The sequence below is a fragment of the Teleopsis dalmanni genome, chromosome 2, assembly GCF_002237135.1.
Source record: "Teleopsis dalmanni isolate 2A chromosome 2, ASM223713v2, whole genome shotgun sequence".
Lineage (NCBI taxonomy): Eukaryota > Metazoa > Arthropoda > Insecta > Diptera > Diopsidae > Teleopsis > Teleopsis dalmanni.
Window position 1 is genome coordinate 80,775,198 of NC_051847.1, and position 27,947 is coordinate 80,803,144.

Below are 27,947 nucleotides of genomic sequence, written 5' to 3' on the forward strand. Positions count from 1 at the left end.
TTAATGATAAACGTACGTGCTCCTTGCTGTAATAATGCTTGTTGTTGTTGCTCAGATAACAAAGGTGGCATGTTAGGAGTATTAACCAAACCAAGTGTTTGTTGTTGCGAAAGTACTTGTCCTGATATACCAGCGGTTATGCTGCCACCAGCCATTGTATGTTGTGGTTGTGCTTGATGCTGCTGCGGTTGTTGAGATTGTGGTTGATGCTGTTGTTGTTGTTGCTGTGGTTGTGTTTGTTGCTGCGCGGGTGGTATAAGTGGTGGCGGGGGCAATTGTTGAGGTGGTGTTGCTGACACTAAACCACTATTAACTGTTGCAATGGAGCTTGTTGCTGTTGAGGGTGAGGGTGAGGGTACAGTCAATACTGGAGTAGCAGTAGTTACATTTGTTGCTGTTGAGGAGCTTATTATTTGCTCTTGTCCTGTACTAGATGCTGGTGATGGAATTTGTGATACAGAACTTGATGCTGACGTTACAGTAGTAACAGCATTGGAAGTCACTACTGCTGACGTAGGTGTTGGTGGCGGGCTTACAGATACTGTTGCTGCTTCACTAGCAGTTGGTGTCACTGCTGGCGTTGGTGCTGCAATTGGACCTGGAGATGGAGTAGAGGGTGGTTCATCTGGTAATTGTAGTGAATCTTCATCCATTGAACCAGCACCACCATGTGCATGAGACTGATGATAACGTAATCCATTTGCGTGCTTGTATTTTTTGCTGCAGTCCTGTTCTGGACACTCAAGCAAAACTGGAGAGATCGCACACGGCGAAGCAGTCTTACATTTTTTAGTGTTAATTTGCACATTAAGACCTGTTACAGGATTTAGAAGACTCTGTGGCTGTGTTGCAAGTCCACCACCACTTGCTGAGATAGGAATACCACTGGCATTGGCCACACTCGCTGTAGCCGGATCAGTCTCGCCATTAACAGGAGATGGTGATTCGTCTTTTGATTTTCGCTTTTCAGGACGTGGAGGAAGAAATGCTGTTGGTGATGTGCTGGGTGTTGCACCGCCACCGCCAGAGGAAGAACTACTGCTTGTGGTTGCAGTATTAGTTGTAGAAGTTGCTGTAGCAGTAGTACGTGCAGCACCACGCCCTTTTGTCGAACCATTGCGAAGTTTGGAATGAACCTGTGCATGAGAGAAATAAATCTAAATATTAAAGTTTAGTAGATAAGTAATAATTTATGATACTAACAGAGCTTCGGGTTTCAGTAAAATTGCTTAAATCAGGCGTTAAAGCGGCACTACGGCCACGCTTTCCACGCCCTTTTGGTGTGCGAGAATCTAATTCTTCGGTTGGTGAATCACAGAATCTAGAATTATAAACAAAATAGTCTTTATATAGTACAAATTACAAAATATTGGTTGGGTTGGATGTTAATGCCATGTAAAAGGAAAGAAAGGGATGTAGGGTAATTCAATATTAGTGAATTGTTCTTTTTTCAAACGAAACAAAAACTATTACTTTTAACAAATTATTGTAATTAATAAAACAATATTATTTAAGACACAAAGTATTAAAATCGAAAAATTGGGTAGAACTCTTAAATTTGAAAGAAGAAAAGAAAAGCATAGTATAGAAATGATCAAAATCTCCTTATAAATAAAAAAATAAAACAAAAATGTTTTGGTTTAACATTAACAATTTATTTGGAATGAAAAGAACAATCACATTAATATAGTCAATGGATTAACTTAAAAAGCTATTTGTACTTGTTATATATAAATAAGAAGAGCAGGAATAGTTAGGCAAAAAAAAAATTAAAAAATCAAAGTTTGAAAATCTTCAAACTCACCTTGGAGGAGCCCAATCGTGGCGCGTACAATCAAGCAAAGTGCCTACATAAGTTTTGCCGCGCCATGTCACATTTACGACAAGTACGCCGCCCTCAGTCTCATGCCATACAATGCCTTCAAGCGTAACAGATGTACCAGGTTCACAAGGACCCAAACAATCGGGCTCTGTGATGGTCCCTACAGATGTTCCAACACAAATGTCTACCATTTCTTTCGACGCCGAGTTGGTTAAATCACCGTGTTTAGCACGTTTTGCAGGTGGTGATTTGGAAATTTCATCCAAATTATTTGTTGCATTTGTCGAATTTGCTGAACTGGCGGGCACAGATATAGTGTGCACCATAGTTGCTGAGATCAATCCAGGTGCCAAGTGTTTACCTTGGGATGATGTACCATGTGCAGATTTACTATCTGAATTTGATGATGTGGCGTTTGAAGTGGCATTATAATTATTGGAGGCTGCTGCAGCAAGCTGTGCTGCAATATGAGATGATATTTTAATACCACTGTTACCAGAACTATCTTTGCATGGTGGTCCGGGTGCATTAGGACCACTGTTATTTGATTGTGTCGTTGAGTTAACACCAGAGGTGCTGGTAGCAGCAAGTAAGGATGCTGCTGTTGCTGCTGCTGAAGACACAACAGCAGCTGGTGAGCCCGCTGATGGTATAAAAACGCCTGGGGGCACAGAAGAATTAGAACTTGCATTTGAACTGGTCATTCTTTGTGATAAAGGACCATTCTCCGAACGTTTCAAGCAACTGTGGTTAGCACAAGGTGCATTATTACTATTTGTACTTGTATCACCGTTACATTGGCAACCGCCGCTACTACCCATTTTATCATTCGAGTTTGTTTCCTTATCATTTGATGAAGCGGCTTTTTCAGCTGCCATTCTATTGGAATGTGTTGATTTCTCTTTAGTTTTATCACGTCGATGACCTGAACTACCGCGTTTAGTGCCTTGAGGTGTTGTTTGTCCACTATTGCCACTACTTGAACTATTTGAACTTGCGGTGCTGTGATTATTTTGACTACTATTGTTACTGTTCGACGAGTTGCTCATGTGCTTTTTGCTACCACTGTTTGAATTAGAACCACTGCTACCACCTACATTAGAACTGTTGCCTGATGATATTGAACTTGTATTTGAAGACGATGAATTTGAACCGGAATGTGTGCCATTGCCATCATCTAAATTAGAATTACCACTAATAGAACCATTTTGTTGTTGTTCCGTGGCTTTGACAATTTCATGTTTGGCTTCAGATGTTTTCGTTCCCGGTTTAGTTCTTTTAATTTTCATTTTTAATCCTTTATCTAATGTAGCCTGGTGATCAATGGACATTTTTGAGTTGGATTTACCGCTGTTACCCGAGCTACCACCTTGGGAACTTTGACCGCTTATAGCACCTCCTCCTGCACTGCTGTTGTTGTTACTATTACTATTGTTGGATGTTGATGACATGCCGCCAGCAGAAAACTTTGCTAAGTTCGATGCGTTGGCTGCGGCAGTGTTGTTCGTATTAGAGGAGGATACAAGGTTGCCTCCTTTAGAGAAGCCGGCAAAAGTCGACGACGACAATGTGCTATTTGACTGAGAAGAGTTTATGTTTGAATTGATGTTACTAGCACTAGCACTACCAGTTATATTCGAACTATTTTTACTGTTACTGTTACTGTTAGTTGTCAATTGAGCGACCAATGCAGATTGATGTAATTTAAAATTTTTTAAGTGGTGCTGGTGTTGATGTTTACTGGATATATTTGTTCCAGTGATGTTATGATTGCTAGTGGACGTTTTGCCACTATTATGGCTGTGGCTAGACGACAGGTTTGTTCGATTAGTATTATTAACAGTTATTGAACCAGAAGAGTGGTGATGTCTTGGATATTTATTTGACGATGACGATGACGTTGAATGATAACTTTTATTGGATGATGATGCTGAGGAGTTTGTGGATAGTAATGATGAAGATGTATGTGCTTTAGTCGTTGTTGAAATTTTTGCATTTATTGCAGTATTTGCATTATTTATATTAGTAATTTGTTGATGTTGATTAAGTATTGATGTTGCACTTGATTGGTTGCCACCACCCGAATTTGTTGACGTTGCTGCTTGTTGTGCAGCAGTTGATGACTTTTCAATATCTGCGTCAAGATCGTCCAGAAGTTCTGGAATTCCACCAATATCCCACTCGTCTTCGTATTCAAAATTCGTATCCTTTGATTCACTCGATGTGGAGGAAGTCGATATAGAGGATGAATTTGTTACCGTTGGAGCTGACAAATTTCCACTATTCGCTTGTGTAAAATTCGTCCTCGATATGCCAATTGTTTCTACAAAAATAATAAATATTTTTACAACTATTTTGTCATAAAGTTCGTTTAAATTGATTTTTAATTAAATTTGTTTTTTAATTGATAAATGGAATATCATCTAATCATTTTCAATACTTACTGTAATTTGATTTTTTATTTGAGTTATGCTGTGAATTATGCGCTTGCACTTGGTGTAGATTTGCACTCAATTTATGATTCAAGTTCAATGCTGATGAACCTGAGACGCTTGCGTTTCCTATCAATTTATTATTTTTAGTATTGCTTTCCGTTGCTACGCTGCTATTAACGGCCACCTTAAATGATAAGTGAAGAGGAAGAGTTGGAATAATTAGTATCAATTAAGAAATTTTCAATTAATATATAAAAAAAAAATATTTATTGATTTATATAAACATACGCATAAGTTATGATATCTAAAAACATCAAATATGTATTATAATATTGAAAAAATTTATACACGTCATAAATATCTATATTGAAATCACGTCCGTAGAGTTACCGAATTTTACACCGGTTATATTCAATTGTTGACTGTGAGTCATGGAACTATCTATCTTCCCAACTTAAAAGAAAAATATTTTTACTATCAACCAACAATGAACAGATGACTATATATCATATTGGAATTATCTAAATTTATATTCGCAAACACACGTTTAGATACAATTATATAAACTTATATAATTGTATATAAATATAAATATTTTATATATAAATATATATATATAATTGTATACATATTTATAAATATGGATTTATACAGCTAATTACTTTCATACATTAATTCTTTTTCAAATCCATATACTTCATATTTATAAAGACAGGGTTCTGGTAATTTTAGTTTGACATTTGTAAAAATTTTAAATAGTTTATATATCAAGAGACTTTAAATTTAATAGCCACCTAAGATATCTATATCAGATATCATGATAAAATTTAAAAGTCTTCGTAAAAACCTGTTTCTTAATGGTCGTAAAAAACTGTTCTCAAATATGTGTTCCATTAAATAATTTCGAAGAAACAATATTTTTTTTATTATAAAAATTATTTTAAATTTGATTTTAACGTCAGTTAAGATAGCAGTGACTATTTTACTTAGTTAAAACTATTGTATTTGATAGAAAGATTTCAAACAGTAGTAAATTGTAACAACAAAATTTTTTTACTTATTTTTAATTAATTGAATTTTTGACTGACCATACAACTGTATTCATCAGTGGTCTTGAAATTGTTTCCTATATTTAATTATTCATAAATAATTTTTTTGAGAATGGAAGTACTAGGGATTGAATTTGTTCCTTCCCAAATTTGAAACTCAGAGTAACCAATCGGAAAAACGTAATTTATTGTATTTAATAAAGTTATTTCATCTTAAGTTTTGGACAGATTCATAAAAAGTAGTGTTTCAAATAATATTTGAGCTGTTATTATTGTGGTTACGGTAACCTGTTGAGATCTATATAAAAGATAACATAAAAAAAATTACTAACGTCGTTTACATAGGTTAGGTAAAGGAAGTGTGAAAGTAGGAGGGGATTGGACACTATACCATTCGAGCTGTTCAAGAATTTAAAATATTTGAGTAGCCTAAACTGTTTGAGGACCATAACGCCCAAACATTTTAAAGCAGAAATTAAAAGTGATTAATAGATATCACTTCATCGTGACAAATTCCGCATAGTTTACTTTTCGGAATAAAAGGCTCCATTGTAATAATAATTAAAATTCATAGGCTCAATTATTGTTTTGATGTACGTAATTTGTGATGTAAGTACAATATGGTTTTTATAGTCTTATTATTCTGAATTTGTTATTGTAGCAAATTTTCGCTATTTTTGGAGTAGTCCTTCCCAATAACATCTATACTCAGTAATCGACCCTTGATAATGGTTAGCGAGTGGCTCTTCTAGGGCATAAATCTGACGTTACTTATTGAAAATTCCTTTCACTTTAATTAACAATATTGTTTGTTTTCCTGTGATTCAATTAAAATTTCTACAGAACGATTAGATTCGTAAAAAAAAATTTATGAAAAATTTGGTAAATCTTTTTATGAATACCGTTCCAAAATCAGATTATGAAATACTAAGAATATACAAGGGATATTATTTTGAAGATAACATATGTAATATATAAGTTTCAACTGTATTAATAATTTTAGTTTTTTTAAAAATCCGAACAGCTTTTAAGTTATTGTTATAGTAGCCCATGGGATTCTAGAAAGCAAGTACATAAAAGGATCTATGATTTCCCCATCGATGCTGGCGTCCCTCAGGGGTCGGTTCTTGGACCCCTCCTTTTCAACCTGTTTATAGCAGATATTCCACTCCCGCGGACCCCTATTAAGCAAATCTGCTTCGCAGACGACTGCCTTGTCTTCATGCGCTCGTCTAATCCTTTCCGCGTCTCCAATGAGCTTAATGCCCACCTTAAATCTCTTTTTGACTACTATACCAGGTGGAAGATTAAACTCAATCCTTCCAAGATCTCTGCCATTGCCTTTACTGGCCAGCAGCGTGATCGTCCCAGAGGTTTTAGCACCTCTAATATTAAGCTCAGGCTTAATAACTCTCCAATTCAGCTTGTTCCCAAGCTGAAATATCTTGGCATTGTTTTCTCTTCCAAACATAACTTCATACCACATATTGACTATGCCATCCGTAACGCCCGGTTCAGGCATACTCAACTTAAAACTGCACTTCGAAGACATAACCAGCTAAACTGCAAAGTTAAGCTGCTCTGCTATAAGCAGCTTATTCGTCCTCTCCTCACTTACGCTTTCCCTATTTGGTCAGCCATCACTTCCGCTCAGATGGAAAGAATCCGCTTGTTTGAGCGGAAACTTCTTCGCGATTGCACTAATTATAAGCGCAAGCCTAATGGCAAACACTTTTCCATATCAACTCTCTATAACAATGCAAAGATCACTCGTGTTGACGAGTATCTTCTGTCACTCGCCCGTAGGTATCTCACCCGGCTCCATGACCTTCCCCCCGACGTTTCCATTCCTTCCACTCTCTCAAAAGACTTTGTTCTAGCTTTGCGCTATAAACCCCCCCCCTCCCCTCCACTACCTGACTCACTACTTCGACGAAGTGGACCGTAACCACTCCACTATCCCCTTATATAACCGCAGCTTTCGTGACCCCAGTCACAAAGTATATTGTTGATTCCATCCCCGCTAGTTAGCCGTAACCCCTCCCCCTTCTATATCATCCATCCTACCTAGTTTATGCCCTTGCTTTCTGACTTAGATGAATCTAGTTCACTAGGTATTAAGTCTATTTTCTCATTCCTCTTTCCCATGATAACTGGAATGAAGTTTCCACATTGCTGTGGAAATCTTCTCCTTTCATTTCATAGAGCTGATTTAGTGGATTCAATTCTCACACGGAAATTTTGCCATTGAAGCGAGGTCATAAAGTAGAAACAACGGATGTGAAAATAAGACAGTGGTCTGTCTTGGTCTGTTTTTGTTTTTATTATAATTTATATACATAAATGGTAAACTTTCCTTAAGGTAGTTCATTGAAAAGAACTAGTAAATTATATGATTCATTTGTTTGCATGTAGTAATTAACAAGTTGTTACGATCGAAGACAGAGTCAAGCATAAATAAACACTAAAAAAAATTGTATAAGAAACAATAAAAAATTGATTGAAACAATAAATAATAAAATAATATTCGAAAAGGTATATTTTTAGTCATTTTCAATACGGATTTCATCACAATTCTCTATTTATTTTATTTTTTTGCTGTTGAAAAATATTTTCAGTGATCAACTATCACTGTTGTCCGGGCATTGCTAGAAGTGATATACTGATGGCATGGGTTAATGACCACTAAGGTGGATATGGGCCTAAGAGGGTGATGGAACTCCAGTCTGACAATTGGGCGACTGGAGGTCTGGACGTCAACACAAATGGAAAAATTGATTAACCAATTTCACAACAATTTTTATCGCTGGTAATACGTCCAATAATGTTACTGGATGCAAAATTTCGCATATGAACAAACACAGTACAGATTCAACTACTTTTTAATCAATAATTCTTTATACTTGATTTATCTTTTTAATAACAAGTGATTATTTATATAAAAATGACAAAAATAAAAAATTATTTTGCAGTTTTGAGTAAAATTCTTGACCATTTTTAGGATAGGATGAAGCTATTCTATATATTATTATATAACGATAATAATAATTTGCATAGATATATTGACAGTGTATTTTTAATGAGACTAACTTGGCTTAGTCTGACGCATTAAGTAAGGTATTTTGTTATGTAAAATATCTCAGAAACAATGCGAAACTGTAAAAACAATAGAAATAAACATATCATTTAATTTTATTGCGTTAAGATTTGCAGTTCAGTTTTAAAGTGAAAGTAAATCTTATCGTTGATTTCAGATAGCAATTTTTTTTTTTTAATACACGCAGTGTGAATATATTCAATATATGTTATAGTCAATTCCAAAATTTGTTTCTACATATAATAATTTAATAATAATTATTAAAAAGCTAACTCTTTTAGCAATATTAATATATATGTATATTATGAATTAATCAAGCTATTAGTAAAGCTTCGAAGGTAATGTAGATAAATCAGAGATTAGGTTACGTTAGTACGACTATACAGAGAAATTGAAATGGCGTATTGTGATACCACCACTATAGATGAGAACAAAAAATATATGTATATTGTCGAATATTTGAAAGAGATCAGTATACAAAGCCGTATTTCACTATCTATCGAACTATATTGAGCGAACTAATTGCATGAAATTTTATACAAAGACCCTGGTCCCTTGTATTTATATGCCATTTGACTACAATGCTATCTTGAGTATCTCACACCTCCCTAATCCCACACAATCGCCGTTTCACCCCTCTTCGCTTTCCACATACTCCATCCTAACCCATGTGTGTTTGTCTTGCAATCCTTGCATATATCTAAAATTATAGGCCCTCGCAGGTTACAGGAACAACAATTCTTGTTTAGGTACCATTTACTACTCACATTTTAATTTGGACGTTTACAAAGACTATGACACGAGCGACTATAGAAACATCAAGTCCAAGTACTCTTAGTTGTGCTATTAAATTTCTACTTCATTTTTCCAGGAAATTTGATATTTGTATGATAAATGAATAAAGACTTACGAATATAGTCTTTTGAAATTTAATATTTCGTCCATAAAACTTATGTTCCAAATTGATATCATAATCAATATATTTCATTTTTCAAAGATAAAAGTATGGCTTACAGCCATCATTAAAACAGCTTCGATGAAAATATAGTTTTATAGTTAATATAGGTTACTAACGAAATTTTTGTTTAATTTATGTCTTTAAACTCCCAAATTATTCTATGGCTAAGATCGGATAGAAAAATAGAAATTTTGTTTTAAATAATAGATACAGGTAGTAGTATGTGATACCGAGGGATACTGTTAATAGGATTATAGGATTTTGTTATAGAACAAATCCAAACAGATTATCGATTGAAAACCGTAACACACCTAAATAAATAAACGTTGGAATAATATATAGATGGCGAAAAACACTGAAGAAGAAAACTTGATGAATTAGAGTAGGGCAAGGAAACAGAAAATAAACGCTTCGTAATGACATGTAATTACAAACATATTTCTAAAGATTTTCTAGACCCATATAAATATATACAGGATATAACTTTATAATTTAAGACATATTCAAATACGAAACTATTCACGTTATTTTCGATTATATGTGAGTAAAAAAAAAAGATAACCAAAATTTTTTTTCCTGTTTTTTATAATGGGTAAAATAATTCCCCGTTGATCGCTTCAATAATTAACAATTAAAAATAGAAAGAATCATATCACTGCATTTATAAATAATTTATTTAAAATAAATATTAACTTTCTAATCCCATAACATGAGTTTAAATATTGCATTTATAGTACATATCATCATAGTCTTTTGTTTCAACAAAATTCTATATTAATACTATATAATTCTATATTATAATGAGATAGTAATTCCATATTATACTATATAATTTCACAGTATTTCAGGATATCATTACTATTTTTGTTTTGGAATATAAAATGAAATGTAACATATATATGTTACATAGGTTAGGTTGGGTTAGAGTGGCTAGAGTGGTTAGTGGGTTACAGCTCAAATAATTTCTACTTTTTCCATTACGTTATATGTTGAAATAGATCAATCAGTCGCAGTGAAAAGCTCCGTTAGGAGCCAGTACCCCGTTTATTCTATATGTCGATATAGTTTAATTTTTAAGATATTAGATTTTAATATTGCCCAATGTTACATGGAAAACAACCAACAATAATAATTTAACATTCGTCTCCATTCATTGTTACCAGTTGTTTATGTAATGATTGTAAAAATTTATATACTATTTATATATAGTGGCAAATACATAGTATATACATATATCATAGTAAAATAAATAGACTTTACTAAAATCTTTCACTTTTGCTTGTTTTACAATATATATAGCAAAATCTCATATAATTCCTGTACAAATTTTTTATCATAAATTTTCAAGCAATAGTAACCACACTCCTTTATCCGAATTTGTAGTTTTTTATATTATTAATTTTCGGGTTTTTGGTGCTATTAGATAGCAAATTGACTTTTGTTAATTTAAAAATAAAGAAATCTATTTACATAGAACTTTTGATAGGACAATTTTTATTCTCAACCTTTTTCATTAATATAGCAACTGTTTGAGTACATGTACTCTTTAATGTCTCTAAGTTACTTGATTACAAATTTCGTTGCTCATGATCGTGAATACCCTTAAGGTTACCCATACATCAGTAAAATTTTTTCAGAATTTTTATTTTTCATACACTGCTTTATTTTAACTAAATGTTTTATAATTTTAATTTTTAAATCATTAATAATACTTTAGCCATTAAAAATATTTATTTATATAAATAATAATAAATATTATTAATAATAATAATTATTGTTTAAAATGATTAAATTATATCTTTTTTTATTTTACTTTAAACACACCCAAATCAATAGACAAAAAGGCACCCTTTATCAAAAATAATCCCCCTACTTTTTTTTGCAATATATGTGCGTGTGTCTGTGTGTGTATACATAATTACTATTTGCATTAAAAGGTAAAAAAAAATTATAATGGATAACCTAAACATTTTTGTGACATTTTTCATAAAGATAACCAAAAAATTATTTTAAGTAAAGTATATATGTCATTTTGTGTAGTCATTTAGAAGGTTAATCTCATTTACAGAGAACTCCTGCGGTTTTCGTTTGAAAAGCTGTGATAAAATTTTTTTGACATTTTTGTAAAGACTACTTAAGAAATTTTTAATAAACTGAGAAATAAGCTAGAGAAATCAAAAATTGCAAAGTATATTTATAATATTTAAAAAAATCCCTGCTAATTAGTATAAACTTCTGCACAATAACCACGTGCCGTCACAACAATAACACTAATTATATAAATTTTTATATTTGTTGAATTAATTTTTTCAGTAAGTTTATCCGGGGTTCAGTAACTCATATAGATTCATTATATCTTAATCTGAACGTACCAACACCAACTCTATGGAATTGGTTTGTGTACATTTGCTGTACCTAAGACTACATTTATTTAACATATCAATTACCCATCATTTAGAACAAAACCTATTTTATTTGAAAGAGAAAATGCTTCAAGGTTACTACTCATGATATTTTTCATATTGTTATGGACTACATGAGTAGACCATAACATTTTTTAGACTCTTTTTTTAATTACACCATCTATACGAGACTTTAATCCATGTTAACTACAACCGATTTATTTGGATTTATATGTATAAATCGTATTGTAACTATTTACCGTGTTGCAATTAAGAAATATTTTGCGAACCGGATAACCGGCTAAATAAATCCTACTTTAAAATGTATATGAATAATTCTACTTTTTTCGATTTATTTATTATAAATATATATATCTTATTTTTTAGTTTTGTGCAAACATCATTGAGTTTCTACATTTCTGATAAAATTTTTTGATATTTGTCCGACCAATATTCCTTGACGGTTGAAGAATTTTCTAAACTAATATAAAGTTAATATATTTGTATGAATATATATTTTTATATTATTTTATAAGAACATATTTTTTTAATCTTTTATAAAAATTTGTATTTTATTATTATTTAAAAAAATATTTTTTAATATTATTTTTCAATAATATATTTTATATTCAGTAAATTACTTCAGCACTTCAGTTACTTTTAAACATTTTCGTTAAATAAAATTTTTTAATGTTTTTTAAAAATTATTTTTAAAGTTTATTTCATTTCAACAAAGTATTCTTATAGTTTAAAAATTTAAAGCATCATAAAAATTTATTACATTTTTTAATTAATTATAGAATTTAATTATTTTAGCAATTTACGCACATACACACACACATAGTTACACACGCACACAAATGTACATATTAAGGAAATACACTGCTGCTGCAATTTATTATGTCCGTGCAGTTATTATTTGCATTGAATTCAAAAAAAAAAAAATTTTTAAATTAAAATATTTTAATTAAATAAAAAATATTATTTTTATTGTTTTATTGTTTATAACAAATTAATTTCATTTGTTTTGCAAATTATTTTAATTGAAAGTTTGTAATAAATTAAGGGAAAGCACGCACTCATTTAATGTAAATAAAAAATAAATAAATAACATTTACCTCTTTTTTTTCCATTCCATAACAATTGTTTGTTTATGTTTGCAAACTATCGCAAAATAAAAAAAAACACATTTCTTTTTTATTTAATAAATTATTGTATGAAACTTTTTGTACGTGAACACATTATATGGGTAGAGAAGTGAAAGAGACGAAGTAATAGCCGAAAAACTCCATGAAATTGTAGCAGTAGCAGCAGGCAGTAGTCGTCATAAAGGACGGCAAGAATTGTTAAAAGGAGTAGAAGTAGAAGTAATAACACACTGCCGATTAACCAACCAACCACCTTTTTCACTTTTGTTATGTGCAAAGCAAAATGAAAAAGTAAATAAAATAACCGAAAAGAATTTCAGGAAACACGCACAAACCAATAATGAATGTGGATGTAACGCACAAAAATTTTTAAACAAAAATATTAGCCGAAAAAAGCGAATATTACGACGAAAATGAATTATACAAAAATAATGTAAACGAGAGATACGAGACAAAAAGCAGCGACGTCGCTGCAACCGCTTCATAGAGCAATATTGTTGTTATTGCTCTTTGGCAGCCACTTTTTTAAAAATTAATGTTTATGATTGTTCTTGCTTTTTCACAGACGCTGTTGTTCTCAACGAAACGCAATTTTGGAACTTTATTTTGTATAGTTAAATAAAAATTTTCTTTTCTTTTTTATTTATTTACGTTGTTTGAGTAGAGTTATACCCGGCTTACGCCGGTTATTATTGTTTAATTATCATACAAATTTAATAAATAATGTAAATAAAATTATTTAATATTTTATAATAAATCTTTTATACACAATTTAACGCTCAAAGTATTGTTTCACCGTCCGCACTTCAATCAAACTGCTTTTTCTTGTCTCTTCTTCAAACAAAAAAAGAAGTTACGACGACGCTAGTACACGAATGACATTGTGAAGTGAATACTCAAATTTACACTCACTATGGCAGGGTTGCATTTAACTTTGAATTATTTTAAAAGGTAGTAGATAAAATTTTTAAGAAAATCTGCAAAGCGTATATATGTATATATATGTATACATTGTTTAGATATATGAATAAATTTTAACTTATACCATTATGTTAAAATAATAATCGTATTAAATTATTATAAATATGTATTATTATATACACTCGTATATATTGTATAAATTGCCTTTTTAAATTTGTAACTACTTTTTAAGATAACTTTAACACTTAAAAAAAATTTGCTCTCTTGAACAAATATTAATCTGTACACGAATTAAATAAATTATGTATTATCAGTAATTAACAATATAAGAAATGTTATTTTTTAGGATAAAATATCTACAAAAACAGTCCTTTATATGCTGAAACATAATAATTTATCATACAAAATCTAAGTTTTTCATACATATTAATTTGCAAACTAATTGGATCAGATAAAATTAATATATATAACATTGGATCAGATAAAATTAATATATATAACATATCATTATTATTATTTGATGTATTAAAAATCATTTTAAAAATGATAATTTAATAAGAATAATAATCTTTAATTTTACGAAATGAATTTTTTTAATATATAATTTTAATATTAATCATATTAAGACGCTTATAATTTAGAAAGTGATATACAAAGTTTACAAGAAAAATTGTATGACTGATAACACAAATATATGTATTACTTAATATATATTTTAAGAATACAGAATTTGTGAACTTTGTAAAATTTTTTATATAATAAAACATTATAAAAAAATATTATAGAATTAAAGTCAAATAGACGCATACATTCAAAACTTGTTAATAATGTTAATAATTAACAATCATTTTGGGAGTTTATTTATAATTAAAAAAATCACTTTTTTTTCTGAATTCGTACAATATGCTATTATCACATATTTATATTTATAATTAATGTTAACTTCAAAAAATCACACAAAAACAGGTAATCTATATATAAATATTTTTATATAAACATTAGCTAAAATACGTCAAATTACTAAATCAAAGCACTTCAATAGAAATTCTGACGGAAGGAAATGACAGTTAGTGATATTAGTAGTAATACTATAGTTGTACTATATAGTACAACAAATATTTTATAAGTACATTTTTTTTCAATCAAACTGACAATATTCTAATCGATAGATAATAAATGTTCGATTTGATATTTTTTGATTATAATTTTATTACATATATAAATTTAAGGAACGTAAAGTAGTCGCAACACTTTGAAAAAGAGATTAACTTTATATATTACTATAAAAAATGTTCTAAAATTATTTGATATATAATTTATCATGACATTATCAATAAATCATGACTATATTAATGAATTTGAAATACCCGCTATAAAAAAAATTGTTATCGCTGCTATAATAACTTATTACCATCAATAAACAGTTAAGTGCCTACTTTAAATATTGGAAAAAAAATTTAAATTTAAAATTAAATTGAGTCATTATCGGAATGGTTAATTAAAAAGTACTTTAGTTCAGTAGTTTATTTAAGTTGACAGATATAAAATCTATTGTAGGAGAACGTAATATATAAAAATAAAAAAAAAAGTAATAAAATAAAATTAACATATTTATATTTAATTTATATATTTTATAAATATTTTTAATGTAAAAATATGTGCTGTGTGTATATAATATACATATATCACGAGTTACATTACATGATGTTTACTATAAAAGTGAATATAAACAAAGATACAAATTTATATTTTTAAACAGTTAGACAAGATCATATATGAAACTGTTATTTTTAGAGCACGATTATGTATATAGAGTAAAAAACTTGCTAAAACTAGAGCAACTAATAGAGTTAAAATAATTAAGACTTTAGGAACAAAACATTGAAAAAAAATAAGATTAAATTTAACTAATGAAGTATTAATTAAACAAGAGTGCGAGTAAATGAACGACATTTGGGCGCGACTTCGCTTTCCTTGGAACACCTATTTGACAACGGGTTATGTGCCCATATAAAATTGTTTAATTTTGAAGATATCGGGCTGTTAAAGTGTCTTGTGCTTTTTTTTTAACTCTCCGAAGTGTAGTAACGCATATAGGTTTCATTAATGGTTATGAATCTGTGCAAAAACTTCAACTTTTCTTACTTAAATCGTTTATTCACACAATACCATTTGATAAACTTTTGAAATGTTTTTGTCAGTAGTATTAATTTTTTAGATTATCAAGAATGGTCTTTATAAAGTAAATAGGTATGACAAAGTTTAAAAACAGTCAACTACAATTTTACTACTGCATATGGTGGCAAAGAGTACTAGTCACCATAATCTAAATCGGATTAACGACGTATTATTTTTAAAAAAAATTGTGTCACAATGAGGTATATGTGACTTAACCATTTTCATAAATACTTAAAGTTAGTTAATGAAATAAACATATTTAAATAATTTATGATAGTAAAAACAATATTCTAACGAATTATTTTAAAAATCGAAAAAATGTGGATCCCAAAACTATACCAATACCCACGATACTTGAATATTAAAGTGATATAGATTTTTACTAATGGTGAAGATGACTTAAAAGCATACGGTTTTGCAAATATATAATACCACCACATATAGTGCAGGTATTTGAAAATTCCAATTTCTAAACATAAAGATTACTTAAATCAATATTTCTTTACTAATGATAGAGATCTCAGCTTTACGATTTCAATTGCTTAATATAAAGATTATTAATATAATTAGTATTAATACTAGTATACTGGGTTGAGTATAATAATCCAGTATAATATATACTAGTTAGTATTTCTCAACCCAAAATATACTATGGACCAAAAAACTATTTATTGTGAGTTGAGTACAATAATCCAGTATAATATATACTAGTTAGTATTTTTCAACCAAAAATGTACTATGGGCCAAAAGAGTATTTATTGTGTTTTTTTCAAAGACCGGCCAAAAATTCAATATTTTGTAGAGATCAGTATCTATCAATATATTTCTCAAAAATTAAAATCGTCTACGACGAATATTTAATTTTTTCATATTATATATATGATATAAATATAAATTTAACACATGTTATAAATATTTTTCATTTAATTTCAATATTTTTATATGGTAGTGCCAATGCTGTCGACTGGCGATGGAGAAACCCTGATTTATACAATGTATTTGTTTTTTAAAACCCACAAATATTCGGAACAATAGTTACAGTTTAGTTCGTTTTTTTTTAACAACAAATAAGTACTTAATTTTATCTTAATCAACAAATTATTATATTATATATTTTAATCTGTAAAATTTACTTTAAATATGTACGTTATATATTATTATCTATTTTATAATTTAACTTATTGATTTAAATATTTATTAGTAGATAAATTTGAAAACACTTACCTTATTCGGGTGGTGGCTAGTATTCGCCTCACTACGTCTCATTGACTCCATGCAGACGAAAAAACGAGGGCAGCCGCTTTTTGCGGGCCCACAAAACGCAACGTCTCCGCTTCGCTTTTATTTAAAACTTTAATAATATTTAGCTTTGAGTTATTAATTAAATTGTAAATATAATCAATTTTATTTGCTCGGAAATCTCGAAATAATTCACCAGTAAGCGATAGACGTTGATTGCTGTTAGTAATAAACTGATTATTATGGGCGATTACACAAAATTTTGATAAGCTTTTTGTTGTACGGCGGTTGCACTTGATGTTTATCGCTGACAAACGGCGGCGGGAGAAACAGGGCCCCGGCCCTTGGGCCAATCCGTTCATTTTAAAACTGTAAGAAGAGAAGAAAAAAAAAAAAATTATAATAAAAACAATGGCAAATGGTTTGCATATTACAAAAAAAACTTATCAGTAAAGTAAAGCTTGCTTTTTTTTTAAGTAGTTCCAAATTATTAATTATAATAATTTTAAATAAAAACAAATCAATTTTTTATATGAATTCTAGCGCTGTATAAAAGTACAGCAGTCTTATCAGTAAGTTTTGTTGATTCAGTACATGGCATGTTTGTATGCCTATAATTATGTACGTATATAAATAAATAAAAAAAAAAATAGGCAAATAAATAGAGTGGTATGTTCATCAGGTTTTGTTAGGCGGCAAAAACTTAAGTGGTACTTAAGAAGGTTTTAACTGAAGACACATTGATAAGATATAAATTTTTATAAAATATAAGTATTCATTATTATATATGAACAGGGTTCTATAAGTATTCTAGTTTAAACTGCGTATTCTACATAATTATCATCTAAATAGAAACTAGTTCTTTGACTAAGTGATCAAAATACTTTAACTTAGTAAAATTTATATTTATAAATATTTAGACTAACTACTTGCCAATAGTATCTCAAAGAGCTTATGATGTATTAATTTGCTTAAATAACTGTTATTAAAATAGATACAAATGTAAATAATATTTATTAATGTATTTTCTGATAATAATAATTGATAAGCGAAACTATGGTTGAAATATTTCAGCGATAAATGCGTACAATTAATGAGTTTGTAATTGAGAAGCAAATTTAAAACAAGTAGATAAGGATTTAAAAATATTAAATATATTAATTATAAACAATATCTTATCTGTGATTGAAATTAATGAATAACTCAAATACGTTACCACACCTAGATTTCTAAATTAAACAAATTATAATCTTTGACAAATGACGAAAATACAAAGCAGATTTCATCATAGCGAAAATTTGCAAATAAAAGTAAAATCAACAAAAAATCTATCTATGGATAGAGGTACAAAGACGAATGACATTAGTTGTCTTATAGAAAAATACAATAATTTATTATTCTTATTAAATTAGAGAATTTTGTGTTATGATATAGAGATATATTGTGCTTCTTTCATGTGTTTAGCATATTTGTTTGAGTCGGTTTTCTTCGATAATTTGTTGTGGAGAATTTTGCCCTAGAACTAGAGATCTATTGCGGTTCTACATGGATTTAGCACTTTTTCTGCATCCGATTACCTTGATAAATTGTAGTATTGAACCTTTATTAACAAGTCTGATAAGATGTCTAACACGTCTTTTAGGACCTTGCTTTTTTCTATATAAAACAAGAATTCAAATGCCTAGAAGTTTTTGCTTAATAATACTATTAATAACAGTATTTTTCGGGATGGTCAGAATGGGATAGGCAGACTTATAACACGTCTTTTAGGATCTTGCTCTCTTCTATATAAAACAACAATTGAATTGCGTAGATATCTTCTAACACCGCAGCTTAGTAATACTATTAATAACAGTATTTTTTCGAGATGGTCCGAATGGGAGTATATTACAAAGATAAGAAAATTTCCCGTCTAGACTTATACAATGTGTGTGAATTATTTTTAATTCATATTGTATATATTGATTTATATTAAATATAAACTGGTTCCATTGGGATAATATTGGAAAGATAAGAAAAATTCCAGTCTAGACTTAAACAATAAGTGTGAATTACATTTTTTTTTTTGAAAAATTCAGAATAAAATATTAAAAAAATATATATGTCTAGATTTTGTAATTAATTAAATTATTTATAAAATTATTTATTTCATTAATTTAGAATAAGTTTTTAAAATTTTAAGGTAGATTAGCTTTCTTTGTTATGATGACCCTAGCAGTCCCATTACGTATGTTTTTCGAACCATAATGAAGCCTAAGTTAGTCTTTAAGAGACGAGATCTTGTAGGAGACTTAAATCATCTATAGATTAAGTTCTTAATCTGTTAAATACTTATTAATATAACATATATATTATATAAATGTATATGTATCAATTATTTCTAATTATTCATAGGAACGATAAGATTGAAGATTGATTGAATTTTTTCTTGATAATTTTTTTCAATTAGTTCTAGTTGTTGTTGTGAAGTTGTAATTGTGTCAATTAGATCAAAATGTAGACAGTCACAGAGAAAATGATATTTTCTTTTTTATTTTATTTCTACAATAAGTAGATAGAATAAGTGGATAGAATATGTAACATGATATTTAGTATATTCGTAGAACATATATTGGATAAGGACATATAAGGACACATCGGAGTCAAAACTCGGTAAATTAAAGGATTACATTAAAGTTTATTTTCCTTAAATAATTTATATTATTTAATTAGTTCTATGTTACTTTCTTCTGAAATCAGTTTTAGGTAAATCATATAATTTAATTGTTGATGGAAGGAAATACGGCATTCCTTTCATTCTATCTGTGAAACCATTCCGTTGGTTTGACAGATAAGGTCAAGGAATGTTAAAAATAATTTAGTTCGTATTTGCTTTTCATCTTATTTACATATATCTCTGATACTGAAATCATTATCATCATTATCGTTATAGTCTTTGCTTAGAGTCTTTAAAAGGTCATTTTAACATTCCTACTGCAGTGTTGACGATAATTTATTTTATATTTGCTTTTCTTCTTATGTACATATATCTTGTGTGTTGAAATAATCATCATCATCGTCATTATGTTAGGTGTAACATTCTTTGAAGGATCTGTCGCTTGATAGTCGCACATTCTTGGCAAAATATTAAAGATAATTCAGTCGTATATTTATTTTTCTTCATATGTACATATATTTGATGAACTGAGGTTATCATTATCGTCCTTGGTGCAAGAGTCTTCGAAAGATCTGTTGCACGATAGACTCATATTCCTGCCGAAATATTGACAATTATTTAGTTCGTATTTGCTTTTTTGTTAATATATTTGGTTAACCGAAATTATTATATTGATTCACGATAGTTAAATGTGCCTGTTGATTTTTTTTTGGCCTTTTCTTCCCAGTTGATGTTGTTTGTTCTCTCTTAGTCATCGATCGCTTTATCACTCTAACTTCTATGTGTTAAGGTGACACTCAAACTCTGGTCTTTTAAGATATAAACTCATAAAATTTACAAATAACATATAGTCATATAATATATTATAATCACACTCATACATTATAACAGGGCTATCTAGACCAGATGCGATCGCGGGCTAACTCAAATCACTGTACAGATTGGAGGGACGCAGAAACAAACATACGTTAAAAGCTGTTTTCAACAAAAATAAAGATATGGTTATAATGTTAAATTTATTAATTTTTTATTTATTAATTTATTAATTTAAACTCATTTATTTGGTATAACATAAAAATAAAATAATGTGGTTTTACCACCAAAAGAAAATTTGCGTAATTGCGATAGATTAAAAACATGTCGCGGGCCGCACAAATACATGCGACCTGAGGGCCGTGCTTTGAACAGCCCTGTTTTACAATATTATATAATATAAATTATGAAATATACATACGAATGTTTAATAAAACTGTGTGGAAAGTATGTATTATCAGCAGAGATTGAACAAACCTTTCTTTCAATATAAAATCAAATTCTAGTATTATTCTATATACTATATAGCAAACTGCTTAAAGAGTGATAGTGAATTTTTAGTAATGACAAAAAAGTCAACAAATTATTCAAAATATTAGGTTAGGATAGGTTAGGTTAGTATGCCGCTCCTATATAATTGAAATCCACTTAAGTCAACTGGCTCATTGTAATACTACATATTACCATATATATATATTTATACTCGTACTAAAAATTTTATTGAAAAATAAACAACAATTAGAGCAATTTCGTAGCCCACTACTTTGACATAAAGTCAGCAACTTGAAAGACAAAGTACTGACTGTGTATAGTCTGCACAGTCTATATATATTAACAAAATATTTCGTAACGATAAGGCTGGGAATTTTTAATCAGCAAAACTATATAAATTGCAAAATAATGTTTGTGCATGTCTAAAATTAGTAGTCTATCATGTTAACTATTTATAACAAAAAAAAAAAAAAAAAAACTAAATATCTAGCAACATATACGAGTATGTTTGTACACATCAGAGTATATCAGACTGTAACAGTGTGTATCTATGTGAGTATTTCTGTTCATCAAGTCGCTTACTTGTCAAGTGTATGAAGTCATGAAGCAAAAAACTGTGTATGAAGTGGCTGCTCCGATAACTTGTTCACAAGTGTTAATTACATTTTTTATTAACTTGTTGATAGCGAAAAATTATCAGCAATTTAAATTAAATCTGCTATTTTGAGTGAACTAAAGTGTTGAGAAAATTAATAAAAGAACTTAGCGACGAACCGATTTACACAAGTAAACATTATTATTAAACATTATTAAAGGTTTAAAAATTTTTTATTAATTATTTTCTGATTTACTGACTTGAAGTGATTAGCAAAAAAAAAATGGTTAATATAAAATTTTTTTAAAAAAAATATTAATTTTTTTTAGATATTCTAGTTAATAAATTTTTATTACTCATTATATAAATTATGGCTATCAATATTCGTAATGTGCTTGAATTATGTTAATATTACTTTAAAGAAAACTCTATAGTATCTTATAGCAGAGATTGCGCCTCTACTTACAATGTTTGTCGATCCCAAATCCGTTCCAATACTCTTTTAAAATGTTTAATCTTATTCCAATCACAAAAATCTCAATGCTAAGAACAGGAAACTGATATATAACCAAATAATTCGTCCGTCACTTCTATATGGTTGTGTAGTGTTTAGCAAAGCTTCGAACACTACTATTCACCAGCTAGAAATTGCTCAAAGCCAGGCTCTGAGAAGACTTTTCAAAGTTCCATTGTACATTAGGACGAATGACATCCTCAGGGATAACAAGATTGATCCCATCAAAAAATACATAAAGGATAGAGCCCTTAAATTATTTGCGAAATATGACAGACTTACCAACACTGCGTTATCAAATCTCAGAATGGTTACAGGCTCCTTGGGGAGGTATGGAGATCTGAGGTCAATTATTGCTTAGTCTGATGAAGTGATAAACAATAATCCAGTCAAGGCCCAAAGAGGGGTTTTGAAGAAACCTGGCAGTTAATAGAGAGTAAAACTGCTCAGGTGCACTGACTCAACTAGCCTCAACATAATAATAAAAATATAATAAAATCATATTAACAGAGGAGAAAGGAGACAAACATTTGTTTTATGTTACCAATATTTCTTCTAATATAATATAAATATATCAAATAATTTTTTAGAGATTATCAAGAATATGATCTTATTAAATATAACTAGTATTGTATAAGAAAAGTAAAATAGGTTAGGATAGACTAAACCGGCGATTCCTAGGCGATCCATTTAGGCCTATTAGCCCATTGTGTTACCGTATATAGATGAAACTCTAGGTTTACAACCACTTAGAACCTTAGGCGAAGCTTAGAATACTGTTTAGTGAGAGGTCTTGTTATAGATCAAGATCCTCAGAAAAGGAGGCTGGTAAAGTGTTGAGTTGCCGCAGTGCATGATCTGGACAAAGACAGAGTAAATAAGAGACACTTTCATAATCTTCTCTACAGCTGCGACAGGCATGATTAAAAGGGAGATTCAATCTACTGGCATGGTTTTCTAGCTTGCTGCAACCTGTAAGTAAACCTACCATATGGCTGATATCTCTAAGAGGCATCTTAATGAGAATATTGGATTTTCTTTTAGTAGAAAGTAGCTAGATTGCATATAGATTCCTACATAGCGTTGAGTCTTCTCATGTTTTATTTAAAATTTCAGCACAAAAAAAAAAACAGTATTCCGAGTAAGATTCTGAAGTACCCTTTTTGGCTAGCTCGTCTGTTCTGCAATTGCCCAAAATATCCATATGACTGGGGACTCAGATTAGAGAAATATTGAGTTGCGTCGACATTTATTTAGAGATGTGTAGCAGTCAAAAACGATTCTAGATGTAAAAAAAGTAAACTAAATAATTTTTATGGTGCAATCATAGATTTCAGATCAGAGAAATATAAGATCATTTAATCAGGCATGGCATTACACTCCGTCATATTAAAGAATGGCAAATATTTGATTCCATATGCGTTCCCCGTATTTAGTAAGACAAACAAGACATTACTCTCTGAAAGATTTAAGAGTGACAGTCATATCTCTGTCTTTTATTATTTTTCTAGAAATATACAGAATTTCTATTTTATTCCTATTTCTTTTTTTAACATTACTTGTTAGGATAAACACTAGACAGTACATTCAAATCTGATTGATTTAATTTTATTTTAATATGATGTGTAGACTTTCCAATCCCGTATAGTTATTTTGTTAACGTCGTCCACTACATTATTAATTCATCTTTAACTGGACCGAAGTCTACCGTTGTCATTATAGGTAAGTGATTGCTTTAACAATTATTTGTGATCAACTCCCAAACATTTCAAAGGTTTAGATTTATGGTATTTTCCCATTTTGTGTTTTGAGTGATAGGTGGCTTTGATTTTCTGATTATTAAGGATGATGTTGATCAAGGATTAATGTTCAATATTACATATCTATTGTCAGAATTAATGTTCTATATGATTTTGAATTTCTATTTGAACAATTCTAGAGTAGTGTTGAATTCTGCTGATAGCTAGTTCTGTATATTAAAGAGATTAACTGATGTGTATTTATAGTATATTAATTATATGCTATAAGTCGTATAATATATAAAAGAATATATAATCAATTTTTTAAATTTATTTTTTGATTATTATTTTATTAATATTCTTTCCTTTGTACATAGAAATGGTAAAATCTAACAATAAATTAATTAAAATTATAAAATTAATTAAAATATTATTACAACAATTAATAAATAATTTAATTAAATAAAAATACTTCTTTAAAAAAAATTTAGTTTATAAATACTAATTCTAGAAAGTTTATGCGACCGATTTATAATCTCGTTTGAATTCATTCCCCTTTGTATTTCAAAGCTACATACGTATAGTACGTATAGTACACCGCTATAGATACATTCGCACGAGTAGATAGATTGGCAGATAGATAGGTAGGTAAGTAAGTGATTTATATGTGTTGTACCTTCTGTAATCGATTTTTGTTGTATCATGCAAATTTTTCATTGCTGATAAAATCAACAATATTTCTATAATTATTTTTATGTTTATATGTGTAGACAAATATCAATTTATATGGCAACAATGTTCTGAGCATTTTAACAATTAATTGCCAGTTAACAATTAGAGAATTGTTAAATTAATTCGTTTCGGTTTCGTACAATTATTTAATTTTAGTTTGTTGTTTTGTTAAAAGTTTTCTTTTGTAAATCACACGGAGTTAATAAATACTTTGTGATTTTCTTAATATTGTATAATAAATAATGTTTCTTTTGTTATTAGAAATTATTCAGATAATTGGGAATTTTTTAATTTTCAAAAAATATAAATTGTTTTAATATTTATAATTTTAGAATAAAATAATGATTAATATAACTTCACTCATATTATTTAATATGATGTGATTTCTTTAGATATTTATATTTATACTATATTTAAATATGAATTCATTTATTATAAACGAATCTACTTTTGTTAATAGACTTTTTTGAATACGATAATAAATAATGTTTTTTTTTACTTCAGTGATTAGATTAAATTAAATTTTAAAAGGGTTGAGAACTCTGTCACAGCGTTACAGCATCTTTGAGTATTATTGTGACAAACCCACTTTAGTTTCATAGGCATATAGCAGTTAAAAATGTCATTATGTTCTTTGGGTAGATATTGCCAAAATCTGTTGTAAGTGGTTAGGCAGTGGATAGTGGATAGTTTCCACTTCTTCGTGACAAAGTCTGCAGTTATCGTCCTTGTAATACCTAGATTCGATAGATTTTTTTTGACTCCACAATGTCCAGTGAGAAACCCTGTGACAAGGCGGATGCCTTTTCTGTTTAGCATTAGTAGCTCCTTGTTTCTGGCTTTTGATCAATTCAGTATGAATTCTTTACCTTATCTGCAGGCAATTACATTATCCCAATCAGTCTGAGAGGCTTCTTTCAGCCATTCATTAATTTCAAGTATAAAAAAGCTCCATTAAGGAACGCTTAAGTGATAAATAGTGATAAATGCAGCTTGTTATTCATGGATTGACATTTAAGAGTTAAAAACTAGAACTATTACCCAGGGTGCAAATGGACTCCGATTTTGGGGTTCTGTACTTTACACTCTTTTTCTATTTTTATGTCGTTTGCATATATACAGAAAGGTAGAGATAGAGAGAGAAAGATTGAGATAGAAATAGAGAGAGAAAGAAATCCGTGTGGAAAAAGAAAACACCGTTGAGATCACTTTATTTAACAGATTTTATCAAAGTTATATTGTCTTATGCACCAACGAAGTTTGGCTGTAAGTAGGCTTTCGAAACAAACAGTTCGCTATATATATTACAGAGTAAAGAAGTCTACTTGACGCTAAGTCGACAATCACTTAGCAGTCAAAAATTTACTGTTATCTGTAAATATGAACGGTGGTAATATAGATTATAGACATTCAACTCGAAGAACATGAAAGAGTTCAGGTTGTTGACTTTTCAATTTTAGTCTACTTTAGAATATCATTTTCTTTATATCGAATAATTGTAACAGTATAAAGTAATCTGTTATTCTAATCGTTAAGAATCTCAGTCATATTTTAAACGTTTATTTGTAAATATATATTAGATTTAAAAAAACTCACTGTCACGTTACTATATACTTAACCAACGGAAAAATAAAAACTTATATTTAAATATACATTAAAAATATAAACTATTTTCAGACATGTTTCAAAGAATAAATTATTATCAACCTTGGCGCACCAACTAATGGATATTATTAAGGAATATAATGTATATGAAATGTTTCTTTTGATCCAATCTTTTCTAAAATATCAAAATTCTTATATAGTTTTCAATAAGATTTATACTAAAAAGTGCTTAATTACTAGCATTAAAGTAATCGAGATTTATTTATTTTTTTAATTTAGTATAAATAAAAGTGATTGCGTTATAGATAGATGTTAGATTTTGAACTTGCATGTTAATATAGTTAATTATGCTCTACTTAAGACATAGAATTTGTATATCAGAGTCTTGTCCAAAACACATTATACCTTAAAAAATATATAAGTATATGATTTAACCGTATCATAGTATCATAATGAATCTACAACAAAGTAGATTCAGTGTTAAGACAGATATAGATAATTTTTTCCGGTAAAAATAATAAATCCTAATAAATCTATTAAGACTCTTAATTTAAGAGTTGAGTGAAACTGAAATTATGTGAAACAGAAGAATAATTCTACCAATTCAGATTCAAATGATGGTAATAGCCAACTTGGATAAGTCCCAACGTCGAACTATAATTGCAATGAAATTTGAAACTATTTTAAAAAATAGGTTATATATATTGTGATTTGTAGTAAAATAAAATTTATTAAGATACACAAATAAACAAAATTGAATACAAAAAAATGAAAATTTAATAATTTAAGATATTTTTATTCATTATATTGAAATCTTTTATTCAAGTAGTTGCAATTCTAGTTGTCTGATTTAGGTGAAATAGAGTTTTAGTAAATGTATTGTAAATTAATTATATTTAAATCTGATATGATCTTAACCAGTTTTTATATTGATATATAAAATAATTTTTTTTTATAATCATTTGCTCTTAACTGAGCATATTTCTTGTTAATTTCATGTTGATTCTTGTCAATTAAGAGGTTTAAATCACAAGGTTTCCTATATCGGATAGCTCAAAAAAAAAATATAGTAAGTAAATAATAAATAATTGGTTTGTAACTTAAGTCTATGTGCGTAGGACATTGTAGCTTAAACAAAGCCAATTTTTATCCTTCCATATTTCACTTTATATATGCAAAATAAAAAATAATTGTTTGGGATTATTAACGTTAGTCTTAAGAAGTTTTCAGGACTTATTTATTTAATCAATACTTGACACACCCGCGTTTGTATATATAAAACGTATGTATATTTTTTACTCTTGGTATTTTATATGAGAAACACCCCGATGTGTTGGAGATATTAATCAAAGTGATAATTCTAATACATTCGGTTCCATTTGAGTTTTATTATTGAATTTTAGAAAAATTTAATGTATATTCAGAGAATATTTCTTCCAATTTATTCTAAAATAAAAAAAGCGGTTTTAAGTGGGCAAATGTCGTAATCGGGTAGAATTCGTCCATGTCCATTTAAGAGTTTTTGCAATGAATTCTACATTGGCCGCAATTT

At 29.1% G+C, this 27,947-nt stretch overlaps 1 protein-coding gene across 3 annotated transcripts in view; it reads right to left on the reverse strand.

Moving 5' to 3' along the window:
• Positions 1-27,947, reverse strand: part of LOC119677884 (mucin-19) — a 450,187-nt gene that overhangs the window by 4,506 nt on the left and 417,734 nt on the right. The window contains exons 2-6 of one of the 3 annotated variants that reach the window (XM_038089443.1): positions 17,235-17,618; positions 4,267-4,441; positions 1,805-4,145; positions 1,204-1,321; positions 17-1,136 (exon numbers count right to left, since the gene is read on the reverse strand). In XM_038089443.1, coding sequence (XP_037945371.1) covers positions 17-1,136; positions 1,204-1,321; positions 1,805-4,145; positions 4,267-4,441; positions 17,235-17,285 — 3,805 coding nt within the window. In that variant the 5' untranslated portion in view covers positions 17,286-17,618. Of the gene's footprint in view, positions 1-16; positions 1,158-1,203; positions 1,322-1,804; positions 4,146-4,266; positions 4,442-12,881; positions 13,757-17,234; positions 17,619-27,947 lie in introns of those variants that run through there. The other 2 variants (XM_038089442.1, XM_038089444.1) reach the window with 2 other exon arrangements.